This window comes from Melopsittacus undulatus, chromosome 7 (assembly GCF_012275295.1).
Source record: "Melopsittacus undulatus isolate bMelUnd1 chromosome 7, bMelUnd1.mat.Z, whole genome shotgun sequence".
NCBI lineage: Eukaryota > Metazoa > Chordata > Aves > Psittaciformes > Psittaculidae > Melopsittacus > Melopsittacus undulatus.
The window spans coordinates 62,524,362-62,546,444 of NC_047533.1; the positions used below are offsets into that span (position 1 = coordinate 62,524,362).

General features: G+C 35.4%; 1 protein-coding gene across 1 annotated transcript in view; it reads left to right on the forward strand.

The window, feature by feature from the left end:
- The window catches only part of TTC29 (tetratricopeptide repeat domain 29), a 126,385-nt gene that overhangs the window by 42,945 nt on the left and 61,357 nt on the right, over window positions 1-22,083 (forward strand). Inside the window, exons 6-7 of the mRNA XM_034064461.1 lie at window positions 9,774-9,986; window positions 13,211-13,293. Coding sequence (XP_033920352.1) covers window positions 9,774-9,986; window positions 13,211-13,293 — 296 coding nt within the window. The remainder of the gene's footprint in view (window positions 1-9,773; window positions 9,987-13,210; window positions 13,294-22,083) is intronic.

The following is a 22,083-nucleotide window of genomic DNA, read 5'->3' on the forward strand; positions in this document are numbered from 1 at the left end:
AGGGGTTGTTTTCTGGTTGCTTAAGAATTAAATGCACAAGTTAACTGGGAAAAAAAATATTGTTGACCATAAGGAACAGGAAGTGATTCTATAGGTATGTAGCGAATAAAAGACAGACTAGGGATAACATAGGCACCCTTCAGAAGCCGTCAAGAGAACTGGCTACCCTAGATTTGGAAAAGGCTGAGGCTCTAAATGACTTCTTTGCCTCGGTCTTCACTGGCAACTGCTATGACCACACCACCTAAGTCCTTCAAGGCAGACTCAGGGACTCTGAGAATGAAGACCTTGGGCCCACTGTACGAGAGGATCTGGTCTGGGACCATCTTAAGAACCTGAATGTACACAAGTCCATGGGACCTGATGAAATCCATCCATGGGTCCTGAAGGAGCTGGCAAATGAAGTTACTAAGCCACTGTCCATCATATTTGAAAAATCATGGCAATCAGATGAAGTTTCCGACAACTGGAAAAAGGAAAATAAAACCCCCATTTTCAAGAAGGGGAAAATGGATGACCCAGGGAATTACAGACCAGTCAGTCTCACCTCTGTGCCTGGCAAACTCTTGGAGCAGATGCTCCTGGAAGGCATGTTAAGGCACATGAAAAACAACAAGGTGCTTGGTGACAGCCAGCATGGCTTCACTGAGGGGAAATCCTGCCTGCCCAATTTGGTGGTCTTCTATGATGGGGCTATGGAACTGATGAACAGGGGTAGAGCAGTTGATGTCATCTACCTGGACTTGTGCAAAGCATTCGACACTGTCCCACACGACATCCTTGTCTCTAAATTGGAGAGGCATCAATTTGATAGGTGGACCCCTCGGTGGATAAAGAACTGGCTGGATGTGTGCACACAAAGAGTTGTGGTCAATGGCTCAATGTCCCACTGGAGACCAATAACAAGTGGTGTCCCTCAGGGATCGTTGTTGGGACCGGTCTTGTTCGACATCTTTGTTGCTGACATGGACAGTGGGATTGAGTGTGCCCTCAGCAAGTTTGCTGATGACATCAAACTGTGTGCTTTGGTTGACACACTGGAGGGAAGGAATGCCATCCAGAGGGACCTGTATTATTTCTCTGTAATGAGAAGATCCTCGGAATATTCCCAGCAGTGCAAAAGTGGTAATTCCAAACTTTGTAATTTATGTTTTCCTTAAAAAATTTGACATATGCACAAAAACCCAACCATAAATTAGTTACTGTTCTTAGTTATCTGACCATTGTAAAGTCCATTTTCAAATACATCACAAAATTGCTGAAAAAGTGTTGCTGTTGTTTGCATTGAATGATTAAAGATACAGTATCAGAAATATTTTTAGAAAACATTTTATGTACACTTGGATATAAGTGTAACACTCAAGTGAGTTGTTTATGCATATCCTTATGTAAGAATCATATTCTTAAGGTTTTTGCTATCAAATATTGCTGTTTGCTTTATGTGTATGTTCATGAGACTATGACATTTAATGAAGAGATCTTTTTAAAGTATTGATAGCTGTGAGTAAATCATACTATGTTTGATCTGTGTTAAAGATTCAAAGTCCAAGGTCTTTGACTAGAACTTAGAATAAAACTAATTAGGTTACATCCCCAAAGTCTGATATATCTTTAAACAAGACTGCAAATGAAACTTTATTAAAACTTCAAATGAATTATTTCTTTGCTTTTTTAAATCCTTTTTCCCTCTCTTCTCTTTCATGTCTATTACTGACATTGCTGCTTGTATTTTACCTGTCTTTTCCAGGGTGTTTTAATTATTTACTGCTTAATGACTGGTGTTGAGACTAAGCTTCATTCAAAGCTGCCTGCTCACTAACAGATTTTTTTGCTTCAAAGCTTTGCAAGGTCTTGGACTACTGCAGCTGAACTAGCAGTTGTCATCGTAAACTTTCCTGGAGGCAATTTCCTCCTGGTAATTGATAAGGGAGGTACTGTTTCCGGAGGTGCCTTCTCAGTGGGACTGAAAACTGATGGAATTGCATGTCATCAGCCGTTATCAGTAATCTGTAGAAGTCATAGGTAAAATAAACACTATGAAGCTATTAACAAAAATACCTTACTCTTCAGGAGATCATAGGATAATTCAAGTTAGAATGGACCTCAGCAGGTCATTAGTCCAACCTGCTACTCAAAGCATCCTTCTGAAGTAGATTATCTGCACAACAGAACAGCTCCGGTGTTAGAGTGTTAGGGTTAGGGTTAGGGTGAAGCTGTGAAAAGTAAGGGGAATGGGGTCGAATCTGAATAAAATGTAATTGCTACCAATAAATTTAATCTGAGGAAAGCATTTGACGTGAGTTAGCAAAAAAAAAAAGTAATCTATTGAAACTCATCTGCTTCAGTGTCCCTTTCTGTATTTAAAAGATAATGATCTTTGAGATGAAATTGTAATATAATGTGTTTTCATTTAGTTCTATTGAGCTAAAAAAACCCCTTAAACTGTGAAAAAGTTAGCTGCAAAACATGTGACATTCTTCACTATTTATCATTGCATTTTCACCTCCCTCTCCTCCCTGCATTTGGATATCTGCCTATAAATACTGAAATATCTGTGAAACCTGGAGTGTGAGCATCCCACTGAGTGTGGGCCTGCTCTTATTCAGAGCCTGGAGCCTTACATTGTGAAAATTCTGAATACGTTTTGCGTCTTAGATAGCCTTTGCAAACAGAAAGCACTCTGAAGCTTTACAAACATGAAAGAAGATGGTTTGAATGTTATCGTGAAGCAAGAATTCTATTCTTTTTAAGATGGGTATGTTGTTATTCAGCTAGGGTCCAATATTGTCTGCAATGTTCTCTAGATTAAAATTGACGTATATCAAAAGTGTTCGCTTATGTAAAATCAAACAAATTGGGAAAAAAGGCATCATTGTGTTAGTTCATCTGAATATGAATGCAGACAGACAAGTTAGTGTAATTTTTGTATGGGGCCTCTTCAGTTGTCCTGAAGTGTCCTGAAGTTGAACACTGATCTTGGAAGTGTAAGCTTTTATTTTTATTCCAGGTTGCATGTGGGCAAAATGCTTAACCAATTTGTGCAAAAAGTGTTGCAAAACCTCCACAGATTCTAGATTCCATCCTAACTCTCTGTGAAAATGCCTGAAATATTTTTTTTTTTTTCACTGTCAAGGCTAAAGAAAAGGGAACCATTGGTGGTATAATGTAGTTCGGATAGCAAGACGGTGATCACAACTACATTTTTAACTTTCCAAGTTAAGGTTACACTTAGTATGAAATTGTTCTTTGATTTATTACTGTCTTTCATGTATGTCCATATGTTATGTTTTGTACCACTCTGTGAAGTATGTGTGATGTCTGTGTGCACATAGTTTTGGGGGAAATCATGTAATTGACACTGGATTTTCTTTGTAGAGTTACTCCAAGTAGTTGAAATCAATCTAGAGAACACCCCTGTATGTCTTAGAGAAAATCTGACAGGTTTTACATAAAGATAGAAGCAGCTTAAGGCCTGGAGCTAACCCAGAATTTTGAGAGTGCAGTGCAGTAACTGGAAGAAAGGCAAGAGGAGGATTTTGTTCCAGTCTTCACTAGAACAGAGCCTGTTCCACCTGTACTTACTCTTCATGCTTTCTTCTAAGAAAAAGAATATTTTTCATAGCAGTTCCTCTTCTGGTAATATGCTCTTCAGTTAATTACAGGGGTTTTGTTATTGCTAGTCCCCAGTAAACTATGCCCAAAGCAGCTGTTGTTTCAGCTGCCTCTGGGAAACTTCTTTGCAGTTCCGTAGTGTTGGCAGCATCAGCAGAAGGGCAGGCAAGCAACCTGAGAAACTAGTATTATCCCAGTTTGTGAGGTGCTTCTTAAAGAATCTTTTAAGCAACACCTTTTTAAAGCATTTTTAATATCATAATGTGTTTATGATGTGATATATCATACTGTAAACAGTCCTACAGTGGGTGCTACAATATGCCCTGTCCTCTAGGTTTTTATAAGTGTGTTTAGCTTTAAGGTAAGTAAATTAGGGCCTCGGAAGACAAGATTATGTATATATGTATATACACACACACGCACACATCAGGGAATCAGTCTACCAATGCCATATCTCAAGTTTTGTGATGCTCAACTTCCCTTTTATCTCTCTTCTCTCCTTTATGTCCTCAAGCCTTCTACTTCTCAGGTATACTTTCAGTTGACCTTGAGCAGCTTGCACTCTAGGGACAGATCTACTGGTGTATTGTCAAGCTGAGGAAATTGTCAGAATACCCTGTGATGAAGCAGTGTGTTCATTACAATATTCTTATGAACAGTCTATGTCATTTTGCTAAAACTCCCTGTGGAATCTTTCTGAAAAAAGTTATCAGCTCCTGTATAGTAAATGCAAATAACTCTTTATCTTAAAAATATTCATCTTGATTGTTGTCTGATTTGTTGTGATTTAGAGGAATTTTCTAGAGCTAAGGAACCACAAAATTTCACCTTAAAACTCTTTCCCAGTTATGCCTTGCTTTTGTAGATGGCACAAAGTCAGGTTCTTTTATATGAAGTTGGTCCTAGTGACCTCTATACATTTCATTTTATCTCAGGAGTCCAAGGTGATTCTACTATTTACTGAATGAAGGTCTTCTTTTATGATTCTTGTGAACTTTTTTTAACACCTCCCAATGTATCTTGTTGTAATTTAGAAAATTGCAACCTCTGTAGATAGTGGTTCACATCGTAAACTGTGACAGATCCTTAACTATTTCAGCATGAATAGTGCCACTGAATTATCATAACTGATCATATGAAACTAAAAATAATATAGGTAGTTCAAGCAGTTAAACTAAAATGTAAGCCATATATTTTAAAATAGTAATAACATTTTTATCTTTTACTGTTAACTGTTGCTTCAAGCAGATTTTATGTCCATGTCGCACAGTGAAATAACTGATTAAAAAGATCTCCTAGTTTTAGGTTGAAATATACTATAATATACGTAAAGATTTATTGTTCCTTTAGGTTGTTGTTTTAAGCTAAATTTAAGTATTTTCTAAAGTCCTCAATAACTGTTTACATTTTAGAATTAAATGTGCTTTCTGCTTATACTACTGCTGCTGAAGAAATGTACCTAGCAGACCTGTCACTTTTTTGTGTGGTTGTTTCTGTGGCATTATTTTCAGTGGTGAATGTACAAGCTGATAGAAAAGGAAATCATTAGTTGCTCTCAGTATTGCTGAGGCATGGAGCTAGACCAGGTCAGTCACTGCATTTTGCAGATTGTGACATTTTAAATTACCTGTACACTACCGGAAGCAATCTGTGGACCTAATTAACATCACATCTAATTAATATCAGGACTGTATATAGAGAATTTGAGATAGCTTTGTGCTGCCTTTATTTATTAAATATCGCATTATTAAAATTTGTTATCTTTAATTTTAGTATTGAAAACTTCAGATTTGTGTGCTGTTTTCTTAAGTGGGAGTAACTTCCTTTTTTTTTTTTCTCCTTCAAGTAATCAATGCACTGCTGAATGAGTTCATTTTAATGCACTCAATCATGCCTCTAATGTTTGTAGCTTACGGGCGCAAGCATCAGTAATGCAGGAATGTTATATGGCTTTAGTTTGGTCCATTTCATAAAATATTCATGGAATCAAAAATGTGCATCAAAATAGCGGCTGGGAGAATTACATTTATGTGCCTGCTTTTATGGCAGCTTCACATTTAAACCCATTTGTGTTAATATCTAGTCAATCTTTCTACTTAAAAAAAAAAAAAGCAAAATAGTAGTCTTCATGTATCCCCCTTTAGGTCTGATATTTATTTTGATATAACAAATGTATACTTTTGGAGTGGGTTTTAGGAAGGAGAATTATAAAGGGAAGTTTTAGATAATGTAAAAATGTTTCTCTTCAGTATTTACAAAATTACACCAAGCTCTTTTGCTTGAATGAATAGATTTATTTTTTTGACTTCTGAGCAACTCAGTGAAAACTGTAGCACAAATCTTTGTGCATACGTATGTAGTTGGTATGAAAATAAGAGTAATTTCTAAAGTCTGATACTGTTAGTGGCAGAGTAATGTCTTATCTTCATCTAATTGTTTAAAACTGATTCTTTACTCCCAAAATTATATTGTGGCAATGTTTACTTCCCCTATTTAAGACTGAACTATTGCTGATAGGGTTTCTTTTGTTATGCCCTAAGATATATAAAGCTACAATATTTTAGTAGTGATAGTATATATGTTGTATATATACAGTATATATGTATATATGTAAGAGGTACATCATGTTTTGTGGTTTGTAGGGGTTTTTTAAGTTCTTTTTATAAACATGGAAAAGATACCAGAGATTCTCAACCTCCATTTAGTATATTCTGAGTTAATTTCTGTGTACCAGTGGGAAAAGAAATACACAATTGCTGTTAATGTTGCCTACTGAAAATAACTATACTGCTCTGTGTAACACTTTGCAAAAAAAATTTCAAATATAGATTTCTGAGAAACACCTTCTGTATTTTCTTCTTTGAATTCCTAGAGGTATAAAAGAGGTATTTCTACAAACTTTTCCTACTCACCATTTTTCCTGTCATTTTGCCTTTTTTTTCTTTTCCATTGACAAAAAGTCGTTTAAAAGTCTACCTTGTCACTTAAGTGAGATAAAAATAATCTTACTCTCAGAATGTTCCATAATTCCAACTGAATCAACTCATGACAGTGAATGAACTTGCCACACTTCTGACAGTGTTTCTTTTTCTTTCTCCCCACAATATTTGAGGTTCATGTAAACATTATGGATGAAAGAAGTAATTTGTCATTTGCCAATGAGAACAAAGGGATTCAGACTGTTTTGATGACAGAATTAAATCCAAACTCTAAAATGTTTTACCTCCCATTAATGTGAGAGGTCTCCAAATAGCTAGTATAACTTCAAAAGTCTTCAGCAAACAAATTCCCAACCACATAAGGGCTTTCACGTCAGGAATTACATCTCTCCTTCATTTAGGAAATTAGCAAGTATTTTGATTTTTTTGCTTGGCTTCTTGTTTTTAGTATTTCTGTATTACTTTTTACCTCTTAATCTTTCTTGGTAGTTCAGTGAAGTCAAATGCAATTTAGTTACAACTGAATACTACCAGAAAGATGCTTTTGTGTTTTGAAGCTTGATGTAGATGGATTGTTTCTAAAAAGGTTTCACTGAGATCTGGCAAAAAGGATGTCAGGTCATAGCTCTTATGGTCAGGTCACAGTTCTTATGGTTAGGTCAACTCTTGAGAACTTTGGGGTGCATGGAATATATGAGTTCAGTTTCTAGTCTGACAGAAACTTTCTCAAGGGGATACTGCAAGTGAGGAAGCATGGGTAAGAATTACCATACCCAATAGTTCTAACAATCTAAACAATACTTCTGAAGGTTGCACGTATTATTTACCTAAATAGTATGTCCCATTAAGAGATTATGTTAGAGAATGTTAGGAGAAACTCGGATACTGTGTTCAGCTTCAAAGTTCTTGTCCAGGAGATACCATTCATTTGCTGCTTCCCATTCTTACTAGAAGTATTTTAGTTACACGTGAATCAAACTCTATTATTCTAGAGTCACACATATAGTGAAAATAGATCACTTAGGAATACCCTTTCAAAAGGACAATCAGTTGATTAAGAAATTTTGGGGAGAATTCCAAAGACAAGTCTGTATGTGTTTATGAGGATTCAAGTGATACAATACTAGATCTAGCTATTAACACTATATTTCAACTCAATTTTCTGTCATTTGTCACCAAGCCAACACCAACCTATTTGATTAATATCTTAAGTCTGCATTTAGCAACTTGGATAACTGACATTCTGTTGACCTCTGTGTTGGGCTTCCCTTAAAATGTTATCTGGACTGGATAGGCAGAAACATAAATTCAAATTGGAAGTCTCTTTAGAACAGACAAGAGTGTTCATCTGGGTTTAGCAAGTCTGCATCTCTATTTCCTGTTACATGAACTGTCAGTGAATCCTTAAACAGCTTGTACTGGTCATAACAATTTCACTTCGCATTTCTGTTTGTTCAGCCTGATATGAAGTCTGTGACATTTTTGAAAGAATGTATTGATCTTTCCCTGTTTACAGGTTCTGATAACAATATGCTTTTTCTCTCAACATTTTTGGACCATCTTTCTGATACCTTTCCCTAGCTAGAGTGAAATTGAATAAAGCCTGTTGTCTCCCTTTTCACCTGGCACTTCACTTTTTGTTGTGTCCTCTGGGACTTATATGGATCATAGGTCATAGAGCCTGAAAAAGATTTTTCTATTAAACTCTTAGTTGGTTCTTTGAAAGTTTCTTGCACGTCTCAGTTTTAGTTGAATTCATTTTCATCATCAAAGCAGCTTAATATGAAAATAAATTTAACTCTAATAAAGATAAGGGTTATGTTTCATTGCAAAATTGAAAGCATGGCTATAAAATGGTAACATATGCAAAACACAAATCTAAGTTAAGTTAATGAGAGGGATCTGTCATAACTCTTCTGCTGCCTCGAGGTTGGCTGGAGGCTTCGGGAATTAGCCTCATTTTCTCTTAGAATCCTTAAGGAAGGTCCTTCTCCAAGCTTCTCTCTCTCACTTTCTTTCCCACAGCGGGCAGCAACTTTTCTTCTTGCTTCTTTTTGTAATTTGAATTAGGCACTGTAAAAACAGTCAGCAAAACAGAAACTGTTCCTTATAAAACATGTTTCAGAAGAGGTATAAACTGCAAACACATCTATACAAACTTAGTTTATGGCTTGTTTCAGCTTTTAAAAGAAATAGCAACTGATATATTAATGATCTATGGGACAGGATTCCTCCATCACACATAAACAAACTTAAGAAGCAAGAGTGACATTCACAGTTCTCCCAACTATTAAACATTCTTTGTGTAACATTATATTAACGTAAGATGTCTCATCTTCTCAGCAGTTTTTCTGCACCTCTTTTGTATAAAGAAAAGTTATTCTGTTCTTTCAAAGGGCATTGAATTTCCATTTTCCAGGAAACATGGAAATCTACCTTGCATGTATACACAGAGATAAGTCTAGCTGGAGGTAAAGGGGAGGAAAAAACTACTTACATGTTGAAATGTGAAATGAATTGAACTTTATCTTCAGACTTTTGCTTGCCTTAAAGATACTTGAATAACTTATATTTGAAGACCTCAAAGTGAGGTCTTAGTTGAGTATCAATAATTAATCTATTAGTGGTTGATGTTATTCCAGTAAGTTTACTATAACCAGAGTTAGTCTAGTAACAACTGTTGAATAAATTACTTTGCATAATAATTCTTTTTTAACAATTAATTTATTTGAATGAAGACTTTCTTTTTCCCCCATAGCACACACTTTTGATACCTCTATTTTTCACATCTCAAATCTTTCAGCACAGGTTTTCATTATGAAAAAAGAAACTTGAGGAACAGTTTGAATTGTGATTACTTCTGCATAGATGTGATTTTGAAATGTATGATCCACAAAAGGTATATTAATGAATCTATAATAGGTGTATTTTCTAGAAACTTCTGACTTTGCGTCTTTGGGATCACACACCCCCAACATTGTGACTCTACAAAGGAAAGCTAATTTAAATTGTGATACATTTAAATTACAGAATTATTGGTAACTGTGAGATTTGGCAGTGTTTTCTAGGCAGGAAATTTTCTAGTAAGTTGTATATTGAAGTTTCTTGAAAAAATTTGATATGGTTTGCTACAGCTTATTTCTAATGAGAATATTATTCTAGGTTAATAACTTAAAAATTGTACTGTTTATACTGATTGTAATTACGAATTACATTTTTCAGGTCATGTCTTGAATGCTGCTGAGTATTATGAAACATTTTATCATCTAACGGTTGGTTCAACATGGAAGGATGTGACAGGCCGTACTTACAATTCACTGGCATCTGAGTATCTCTGGAGAATTTATACATTACTAGCAGACAAAATGCTAGAAAATAATGAACACCAACAGGCCATCAAGACACTAAAAAAAGCTTTAAAAATAGCAAAAAATGGTAGGTGGAAAATAACATTTTCCCACTGCTTTACTGACAAGCATGTTATGATTTTCCAAAGAGTAAAGCAGAAATTGTCAAGTGTTTGACTGGGTGATTATTTCCTATGAAATGCAAAGACCAGTGCTATCGATACACTTCCAGATCTTACTAAAGCAGAAAAACCTTCTTGCAGACAACAAAGAATTTGTTAGATTCCTGAAAGCTTAGTGTCCAAAAAAACACCAAACAAACCCACCTTCTGCGAATAACAGTGTACAACAGTGAAGTCATAATCAGGAAGTAAAGTCACTGACAAAAACTCAGCCCACTGATTTTTTGCTTGGGAAGTCACTGTTGGTTTGGCAAATTTTGAGTGCTGCTAGCTGCTGGGTCACCACCTTTTCACTCTACATGTTTATTTAGTACTTGAAAAAAAAACAGTTTTATCATGAGAAAACAAAATTTCTTCTGTATATCTTAATACTTGGGAGCCTAAAGAAAAAATTACAGAATTGTAGGTAGGGAGATACCCTTGGAGATCATCAGAATCAGCTAGAGCAGGCTGCCCTAGACTACACATCCTGTTAAGTTTTTAATACATCCATAGGTGGAGATTCCATAACCTCTCTGGCAAATATTTTCCACTGTTCAAACACCCTCACAGTAAAGAAGTTGGGGTTTTTTTGAGCTCAGATGGAATTCCCTTTTTTGTCCATTGCTTCTTTTCCTGTCACTGAGCACCATTGAGAAGAGCCTGGTTCCATCTTATTTACTACTGCCTAAGAGGTACTGATAAGATCCCCCTCTGAACCTTCTTTCTCTTCTGTGGCCTCAACTGTTCCAGCTCCCTCAGCCTCTCCTCCAAGGACAGATGATCCAGTCCCTTCATTATCTTTGCAGCCCTTTGCTGGATTTGCTGCACGATGTCCCTCTCTCTTGTGCTGGGAGCCCAGCATGAGACACAGCACTCTTGAAGTGACCTCATCTGTGCTGAGCAGAAGCAAAGGATCACCTCCCATTGATCTGCTTGCAACACTCTGCCTGATGGATGATCCTACTGGTTGCTTTTGCTTTGAGGTTGCATTGCTGTCTCAGCTTGTGTATGAAGGTGTTATGGGAGATACTGACAGAAGCCTGGCTAAAATTGAGAGAAACAAAATCCACTGTTTTTCTTTCATCCATGAAGCCAACCGTCTTATTGTAGAAGGCTATCAGGTTGATGAAGAACAAATTGCCTGTATTAAATCTGTGGTGACTACCCCTGATTGCCTTCTTTTTCTAAATAAGGGCTGTATGAAGCTCTGTCTACATATGGATAGGTTTAAAATTGGGAGAAAATAGAATAACATTTGAACGTTATGTATAATGTGAGATGTTGATCAGCTAGAAATACTAGCTTTGGAGCATTTCTTACACATGAGAGGGAACAGAGAAGACAGGGCAAATCTTGCAAGTTGACTTTATGGAAATCCTTATAATTTTCCAGATTTTTTTAGAAATCTTAATAGTCCTTGTTTCTTAAAAGATGCTGTTAAATGTCTGCTTCTACAGGCTTACTTTTCCTAGATGATTACCCAAGACGATTATTGGAGTGCTTCTCAGAAGACAGGTTTCAAGTGATCATGTTTTTCCAATCACACCAGTTCAAGAACCTTTCATGGTATTCCTTAAGGGGCATATTTTGCATATGAATTGCCCATAAAATTAATATATAATATTACTTCAGTATTTATCACCAGATGCATTAGGTTTTTTAATAATGTGTGCAGAATATGCTTGCCATTGTTCTTTTAAATATGAAGCCTTAAAAGCTTCTTTCAGATGAGTTGCCTAGTCCCCATTCCACAACCATAACCTCTACCTACAAAGCCCATAGTTAATTTAGTTAAACCCATACTGACTCTGGCTACTATTTGTAATATCTGTTTCTGTCCTTCTGGACCATCATCTGTGTTTATGTATTTTATGAATTGGGATTAGATATCATCTACTTCAGACTCAGACTGTTCTTAAGTGAGGAAAGAAGTGTTTTATATCCCTAGCAAATTCTCATTTATTATCCGACTGGTCATCTGTAATTCTTTTTTGCCTCATTAAGCCTTTTAAGGGTTATTGAACACTGGAAAATACCATCAGGGTTTGATTTGCAGAGTTTTCATAATTTTTGTAATGTATTAGGTAGAGCACTACTATGGCCTCAGCAATTATATCATTCAAAAAGTTCCAGAACTAGATGTAGGTTTCTATGTGTTTGAACATAAAGAAAGTATTAGTAGATACCATAAATAGATAATCTCCCCTTTTGTTGCAACTGTGTTTAAGCACTTTACTATATATCTTAATATGTAGTTATGCTTCAGCTTGATTTTTCCACTCTTCGTTTCTTTTGACAAGAAGGATATTGAACAATAGAAATACTGAGGTTTTGTTACTTTATTTTTTTAATGGATACTCATGTTCTAGAGAGAAATTTTTTAATATAGTGTGATACAGTAAGCAGCTATATAATTAATTTATGTAAATTTCAGTACTGAATGGATGATTTTCTATTGAGGGAGCAATATAAAAAGACAGCAAGCAGTGTTTGTTAGGTGAGTATTACTGAAATAAACTCTGGCATGGAAAAGTGTGATGCACCTCAATTAGCAACTGCCTGTGCAGAATTTTCTATGAACTCTGCTTGCAAGTGTAAGTTAGCCTTTTTTTTTTTAGCTATTCCACCCTACAGTAGCTTGCAAAATGACCATGAGAATAACAAATATGAATGTTATCTACTGGTAGTTCTGTCTTGGTATTTCACGAAGTTTCACATCAGCAAAGTGTATGGGTCAACATATTTTGTGTTTATATTTTTTGTTACACTTCGATAGCTACTTTAATTTTGTACATTACTATATAGAGGCTAGTGTGATTTTCTAACATGAAGACACTGTTATTAAGCAACTCATGACAGAGATCATAACAGCGTGTTACATTGATCGTACTGCATTACTTACTGGAAGATATTTTCTTTAACTTTGCTGAACTTTCTTGTTGAACTCTGATTAAATCCATTGCATCTATTTTTAAGTGCCAATATACATTTTTGGAAATAAATAATTGGCAATATTAAGGAGAAGGGAATAGTTAATGTAGTATTTAAATATCTGTATGTTATTTTAGAACCTGCAAGAACTGTCTGTACTAATGTAATTTGTTCAGATTATGCTGGTAAAATGTAACTTTAATCCTTTCTTTAGTAGGTGAAATGAAGATCGAAGGAGAAGCTGCCTATTGCCTAAGTTTAGCGTATTGTTTTGCTGGAGAAAACCAGAAAGCATTATCAGTAAGTTTATTTTAAAATTGTTTTAGCTTTCCCAATGTCTTTCTTTAACTTCTTGGCGTTTTAGGCACTTTGGAGAGTGGAAAAGACCTGGAGAGGCTTGGCCCACAGACCTTTTATAACAGTATCTAGATCTGTAAACAGGCTTAAGCAGTTAAGGTTCAAATAAATGCCAGAACTGACGGAGTCCAGATTTCCATGTGTGGATCTGTAAAAATAATATAAATTTATAATTCAGGTTATATGTGACTAGCTTTCCTTTTCCTCTATTCATACATACATAAAACAGATACTTTTTAGTTATGGTTTTGGTATAAAACACTAGTTTTACAAGCTAGTTTGATGCAGCATATTTGTGAGCAGCAAATAAAAATATGTCAATTCACATGTTCAGCTTTTCAGAACATCAGGAATTTAGAAGAAACATGAATCACTTTTGGTTTGAAAAGCTGTAATGCAAAAAAGATGCAATCCCTTCTGTTGATACTTCAGTTCAAGCTCCTCATGTTTCCCTTGAGTATCCCATACATAATAATTCTAACAGAATGAGAATTCTACATGTGGAATTCCAGTCTCAGAGGAGGGTTCCTCTAGTTCATCGTAGGTCAGTATGAAGGGAAAGATAAACAGCAACTTGTCTTGTCTGTGCCAGTCATCAGGGAAGTTACAGTCCTCCATTATCCTCTTGAAAATGTTGTGTGGAAAATTAATTTATTTGAATATTTTTTCCATTATTATTGCAATTAATTAGCTGGATAATTGCTATTTCTGTTTCTTCCTTTAACTGCAGAATGACTTGGTATTGTATTAATGAACACATTCTATAGAGGTCATTCTTTGAGGTTATTTTTTTCTGGTGGTTATGGTTTTCAGAAGGCTAATAGAAGTCACAGAGTGAATTCAGCATGAGTTTCAATATTGCTTGCTTGGCCTCTGCAGTATAGGAAAGGTTCTAGATTTCTGTCTTGAAATATCTCCCTACATGCTTTTAACGGTTTGTGATACGATCGTTTTTAAGAGTTATTGATTATATATAATTCCTCAACGCTGATACGCCTATCTTCCATATAAATCAACTGAAGGCTAGAAAGTGGGAGCTTGTTCTTCCATCAGTTGTAGTTAAAGTCTGTAGCTGAATGTGAAAATATTTCAAAACTTTAAAAGCTACATATAATTTTATAAAATTATATTTAATTGCTGCAGCAGCATTGAGAGGATTATTTCGTCTCTTCCAAGAATATGGTACAAGAGATTAGACTAGAATTTTTTGTACTGAACCTTATCTTCATTGTTTTTTGACTGACAAGTATGCCAACATTCTTATCTGATCAACTTTTCTGTTAAGTTTCTGAGAGTTGGCAATAAACTGTGTGAGTGATGACAAGCAGCAAGATAACAAATGTGCTAAATATAGAAGCCTGAGCGCATATTTGAACTCTCCATCACAGGAGAAATTAATTAATGGACAAGACTGCACAGTCTCCATGATATGAAAAGGATCAAACCACCCTTGAAAGTGCTGGAAATATTACATGCCCTGGCATTATCTCCTCAGGATCCATTTTGCTTATATTTTGTAGTTACTCCTTTCCTTGCATTGCTCCCCCTTTGCTCCTACCAAAAAATTACAGCAGTCATTTGGAAGATCAATTTCTCTTTGTCATATGCAGGTTTATTTTTTAAGAAAGATTCTGAAAACTTGAGTTTTGTAATGTACTACAATTAATTTAAAATATATACATGATAGATTATGCCTACTGGGTTTGGTCTTACAAAAACACCTGACAGTAAAGGAAAGCAATGTGAAAAAGAGGAAAAAAAGACTCTGTAGTACAAAATATAAATGATAGTTTATGATAAGAGTATAAAAAGTTATTTTAATAGTAATGAAAGTAACAATATATTTCAGTGTAAATAATATTATATATTATTGTATTATGTTATAATGGCATTTCCTGATATGGCATTTCCAATAATATTACATAAGAAAGCTATGCAGTACTTTCTTCCAGAAAAAAATAGTGTGTGTTATGGGACTTAGAAGAAGGAGTACAATTTTAGTTCCTTTTGTCCTTCACAGTGATCAATGTAGGACAGCAATAAAATATCAGTGGCTGACAGTGCTGTTGAGCACAAGTTGTCTTCACTCTCCAATTGGAAATCATTGCCTAAAATTTACCCTTCTGTTCTCAGTTTAATGGTCTCTGTATCCGAGGGGAGCTCAGATGCTTACAGAGATGAAATCATTGCATCCTGTTCCCAGAGGACTACTGGTTATCATTACACATAACATGCAGACAATACTGCTAGGAGCCAGTTTGCCTCATGGTAATATGTAGTTCATCACCAGCTTCTGTAGCATGCTAAAGAGGTCTTGCCACACAGCTTGGGACTATTCGGATGTAGACTCAGGGGTCTCAGCAGTTATTTTCCTGCTTTGCATCAGTTTTTATCTTCTTTATCCTTTTGTGCTGTGGTCCACCTCAGGCAGTCTCCTTCTAGGGGAATCTGAAAGGAGCAGCTGTTACAGATACCATTTCCTCCAATTGTTGCCACTGGTTCCTTTTGCTGTTTAGCGTGCTTCTCCCTCCCCCAACATGCACACACAGTAACATGCATATAAACTTGTTTCTCTTTCATTTGTGTCTTCTAACAGCGTGGAGAAGCATATGTTCAAAATATTCATTATCTGATGCAGTAATTAAAGGTTGAAATGATTAAGCTGCAGCCTTTTATATAAAAAATATGCAGTCACTTTGTATCAAATGGGCTAGTTTTGTTGGAGAAAGTGTTTTATTTGCTAGGCACTTGATGTTTAATCTTAGGTAATTTGATTTGGTGTGTAATCTGTATAAATTGCTTTAATTGTATTTGATATATATGATTGATTTCAGTGGACCTACTCAGATGTAAAAACATAAGTGTTTGCAAGTTTAAAACCTGAGAACTAATTATGTTCAGTAGCAGTGTGGTATGTTCATAATATTTTTCATACCATCTGGTTTATAATCAAGCCTAATGACTATTCCACAAAATATGACACAAAATATTAACAGTTCACATTATATAGATCTTATCTTAAACATTATAGATTTTTTCAGGGAGAGTTCTCCATCTAGACTAATTTTAAAATAAGTTACTATTTGCTAATTTTTCTTTAGACTTCTATAACAAGCTAAATATTAACTGAAACACTTCTGTGTCATTAGATATATTGTATGAGGTATTGCAATCTAAGGCTTGATGTGGGAAATTGTTTTTAACCTGGGCTTTCAATAATGCTTCAAAGAGCAGAACATCATGATTTTTTCCTCTTTTAATTAGAGCTGCATCCCAAATCATCAGGAGAATTCCAGTCCTCATCCCTTGTCTAAGCATTAGGCTTTTTCTAAGTATTCTTATGTTTTAGATATCGAATCCTGTGTTTCAGCTATGTTACACATTTAAATAATAGAGGCAGTGCTCATGAGTACTGAGACTCAAGCCAAAAATAAATGTGGTAATTTATGACATAACGTTACTTGCACGAATTGTCAGAATTACGATATACAAGCCACAGGCATAAAATTATCAAGAAAATTTATGAACTTACAAAGACATCTTCACATTTGAAATGACCCTATTAAAGTAATCAGAGGTGATTTATGACCATAAAGTTAATTTCTGCAAAAGCCCATGTCAAAACACCTGAAAATTTTTTTCCCAACTCATGCAGCTAGAGAGAATACAAGTAAAAGTGTATGCGGATATCTTGAAATGAGTATCACAGTAGATTTTATCTAATTATATCTATTATATCTAATTGCATAGATTACACCTATATGTATGTATAAATTTGGTGAATTACGGAGGATCTTAGCAAGTAAAGGAATTCCAAATGGTGGACTGAATGTCATGCTCTTTTCTCCCAAACTTTGTGAAAGGTAGTTCCTTTGAGATATGCTTACTATTCTAGTGCTTTGCTAAAAGGCTGAACATTTCTGTCAATGGTGACTGGGTAGACACTGAGTTTATGTTTAATCTTGCATTACTGTTACTACAAAAAAAAACACTTAAATGAACACTTGCAAAACACATGAAAGGTACTATGCAATGGAAATTATTTCAAAGTTCCTTCTTTTAAATCAACCAGATTGTCTTTTATTCATCTGTGATATTTAGCAACTAGTAATGAAATGTGACATTCTCAGCTTAGCAAATGCATCACCTGCTTGAAAAAAATATCCACAAAATCCCAACATTTTAGCATACCAGTTTAAGAAGAGGTCTTGTCATTATTTATCTTAGAATGGTTTAATCTTGGAATGATTTGGGTCAGAAGGGACCTTAAAGATCGTCTAGTTCCAAACCCTCTGCCATGGGCAGGGACACCTTCCACTAGACCAAGCTGCTCAAAGCCCCATCCAATCTGGCTATGAACACTTCCAGGGATGGGGCATCTGAACTTCTCTGGGCAACCTGTGCCAGTGTCTCACCACCCTCATGATAATTAATTTCTTTCTTAAACCTAATCTAAATCTACCCTCTTTCAGTTTAAAGCCATATCCCCTTGTCTTTTCACTACATGCCCCTATAAAAAGTCCCTCTCAGATTTCTTGTAGGCCCCCTTTAGGTACTGGAAGGCTGCTATAAGGTGTTCTCAGAGCCTACTCTTCTCAGCCGGTCTCCATAGGAGAGGTGCTCCAGCTCCCTGATCACCTTCATGGCCTTCTTCTGGATATGCTTCAGCAGGTCCACAGCCTTCTCACATTGTAGGCCTCATCTCTGGACACAGTACTCCAGGGAGGGTCTCACAAGAGCAGAGTAGAGGGGCAGGATCATTTCCTTTGAGCTTCTGGTCACACTTCTTTTGATGCAGCCCAGGATATGGTTGTGAACAAACACTGCAAGCTCATGTGCAGTTTCTCATTGATCAACACCTTCAATTCCTTCTCCACAGGGCTGCCCTGAATTTCTTCTCTACCCAACCTATAGCTGTGCCTGGGATTGCTCTGACCCAGGTGCAGGACCTTGCACTTCATATTGTTGAATTTCATGAGGCTGGCATTGGCCCACCCTTCAAGTGTGTCAAGGTCCCTCTGGATGATATCCCTTCCCTCCAATGTGTTGACTGCACCACACAACTTGGTGTCATTGACATTCAGGGTGTGTCATGGACAGTGGGACTGAGGGTGTACTCAATCTCACTGTCCATATTGCCAGAAAAAGACGTTAAACAGCTTCACTCTTAGAGGCTTAACTTTTATTAGAGCAATTTTTAAATTGTTCTTACAGCTGTAATCATAGAAATTTTGTGGTTTTCATATCTGAGGAATAAAAAAACAAACAAAGCTCTGAGTCATCTTTGAAAGCGGGCATTTCTGATTGATCTTGTCACTGACAATGGATTATGTACAGAGAAAAGTTTTCTGCTTGAAGGCCTAGAATTACTGAGCCAATTCTGAGGCTGATTAAATTTCATGTTTCTGAAAGGTCACACTGCTGCTAGTCATTTGTGAAGATAGTACAAATAAAATTATGTAAGAACAATTAGTGCTGGTAGTGAACTTTGCCCTGACAAAATATACTAACTCAAATACAGATGAAATTGAGAAGGTACAAATTATTTGTGTTGAGAATCTTAAACGAAAACCTGAAACTTTAGGAAAAAGGTGAATGCCTGATCAGTTACAATTTTTTGATAATTTAGCACTTAATTCCTAAGATGAAAGAAAGATCTAACTTTTTATTTGAATATGAAAGTCAACAGTCTTTTAGTGAAGGGAAGATTCCTTCTGCTAGTTTAATCTAGGTAGCAATTTTCCTGTTTTAGCCAATTTCTTGAAAAACTAAAAAAAAAAAATAACAGGGAAAATATTCTGAGTAGATTACAGATGTAATGATACTATTTTCCTTCAGTTCTCTTCTGTACATGACACATGTATACTTTCCTTGGTGACATGGTGTCTATTATACTTTCGTTGGAACATGATATCACTTTCCTTTTGAGTCTGTTTCAAGTGGCATTTTTCTTGGTTAATGGCATCAGAATAACTCCCCTCAGTAAAAAACGGATTTTTATCAAGTGTCCTACAAGAATATCCTTTGTAAGAAAACAGACCTAAATGTAGTGCTGCTACAGAATTGTAACAGTAAAATTATACAAAAAATTATAGAGCATGAGAAATAAAAACTGTTGCATATGTAAAAAATCTATTACTTGATGACAAGCAAATCAGATTAACACATTTCCACGTTTTCCCATAGCAACAAAGAAAATAAATGCACTAGTAACTTGTTGATATCAGCCCTACTCTGCAGGAGTCTCATATTCCCTAAGACTGGCTACCATAAATGGGTGGATTTTCCTCTCATCTTTTACAATTTTAAATTTAATCATTCATACATCCCAAAAGAGCAAGACAACTGCAGTGAGCTGCAGATTTGACTGCGTGTTCCATCAGATAACTCTCTAGCACCTTGTCAGAGTTTTAGGACTATCTGACCACAAGTATTCTTAGAAATCTGAATACAAGCTGGTGGCATAAAGTTTGGGTGCTATGCAGGGAGGACGTTGTTTTGTTGGCATGTTGTTTCCCAAACTTCAAACTCTATTTTTTTTAAGAGTTTTACTAAAGATATCTATTACAAAATGGCAAGTTTTACTATTACCTTTTACACATATGTACTTGCACACATACATTCTCTATATGAGTTCACGAAAGAACTGACGTGGTTGCAGTGCAACATTAGTAAGAATAATTACATGCTTCTGCTTTAATAAGAAGAACATAAATCCTAAGATCAAGAGAATTCTTTATATGATTCTGAATCATTTCCATATAATGTTTGCTAGCTGTTTTCTTTGAACTTGAAACAAATTGTCTAGTACGGTATTGGAGGTTTACTTGGCTCTAATATGTTAAAACATTGGGGACAAAGCCATAAAAACCCCTTAAAGTGTTCTGCAAGGAAGTGAAAATATCTTTGCATCTGTTTTTCACAATGCAGGGCATGCAGGGCAGAGCAGCTAGCAATCATGGAGCCTTCACTCTGGTCCTACCTTTTTGATGTAGCTGATGGGACAGAAAAATCTCTGCTATCCTCTGGTGGGTTGGCCAATGGGGATGACTCTTCCTTATGCTTTGCCAAGCAAGGCAGGAGCTCAGAGTGTGACCACAGCTATACAGTGTCTGTTTTATTGGATATAAGGTTACAGTTAGTCCACTTGCCCTGACTGAGGTTTCTAAAACTGTACCGTCTTCTGTCAGTTAAAAGATGTGATTTAGGCAGACATTTTCTACTTACTCTATTGAAACTTTGTTTTAGAGTAGCTCATAAAATATGCTACTTTGTTTTTTCCTTTATTTTTTTTCTTTTTTTAAATAACTGCTGATATACAAGTTTACACTCATTTCATTCCCACAGGCTAGGAGCAAAAATGACAAAGCAGTACAACTGTATGTTATAGAGGTTATTTACTTTATGTACTTCTGACTATATTGGATTTTTAGCCTAGGTGTGCTAAACCTTGAACCTAAATGCTGTATATAATTGGAGGAAAGAGTTAGTTATAGCATGTCTGAGTTCATAGTTTATATTATCTGAGAAGCAATAGCATGAAAGATCTTAAGAATTGTCAGTAGTATGTCCATTAGTGAAACCACACATTTACCCAGGGCTTAAGGAAATGGCTGAAAAATTGTATGAAAAAAAAAATCTAATTCTGTTAGATAATATACTTATGGAAGTCAAACTTTTTGTATATTTTTAGAGGTGAAGCATTTGTGTCCACACTGTACAAACTCAGGAATTTCGGTACTTAAGTGCAAATATATTCATAATCTCAGAAGGTTTGTTTTCCTTTGTATAGTTTAGTTTAAATGTACAGGCTTAAAAAAAAAATCTACAAAGTAAGGCTTTTAAAATTAGGTTGGTTTCTCAAATTGGTATAGTTCAAGCTACAGCAATTTACATATTAAATACGTGTTTAAATTTCAATTCAGTTATTCCCATTGACTTCAATGAGACAACACATATTCAGGTGTAAGCAAATGCTTAACAACTTTGCTTGATCAGAACCATTGATAGCTACATTGGAGAATAGGAGATCTTGATTCAGGCATCAGATCTTAAGGAATTTAAAATTTATCCTTTGATAGATAAATAGCTTGAGAAGTTAAAACACTGAAGCATGCCAGTATAAAGCATGGAGCTTGCTGCTTCATTGCTAGAAGCAATTTGTTTTGCTGATTTGCTTTCAGCTTATGTATTATTTCAGAGCTGATCAAACGAATTGGTAGCAAAGTGTGAAATAAATTGTACTTCTAAATAAACCGATTTAACATTCCTTGGTGCTTTAAGTGATTTCAGTAATATTAATATTTAAAATATTTCTGTCTGAAATCTTTTTATTACTACATATAGCAATAATGGCCACCATTTCATTCTGCTGTTTTTCATATTAGAATATTACATTGTAAACATTGTAAAAATACTATCTTTTAGCACTGAAATAGACGCAAAAGATTTCAAGTGTCTATTTGCATGTAAATGACTCAAGTTTTATTCAGTCAATAAAACCAGTCTATTAATCCTTTTACTACATTTCTTACATGGGTTTAAACCAAAGAACATGAGGTTTTCAGCTGAGCAAGAACTTTTGCTTAACTTTCATATAGGTAGGCAGCAAAATAATGGCTTTTAACTGACTTAAACTGGGAAGGTATGCAAAAAAAATATCTCTGCAGGTTTTTCCATTATATTATGCATATTTAAGGATTTATTTGCTTCCTTTTAGCTAAATTGTGTAAT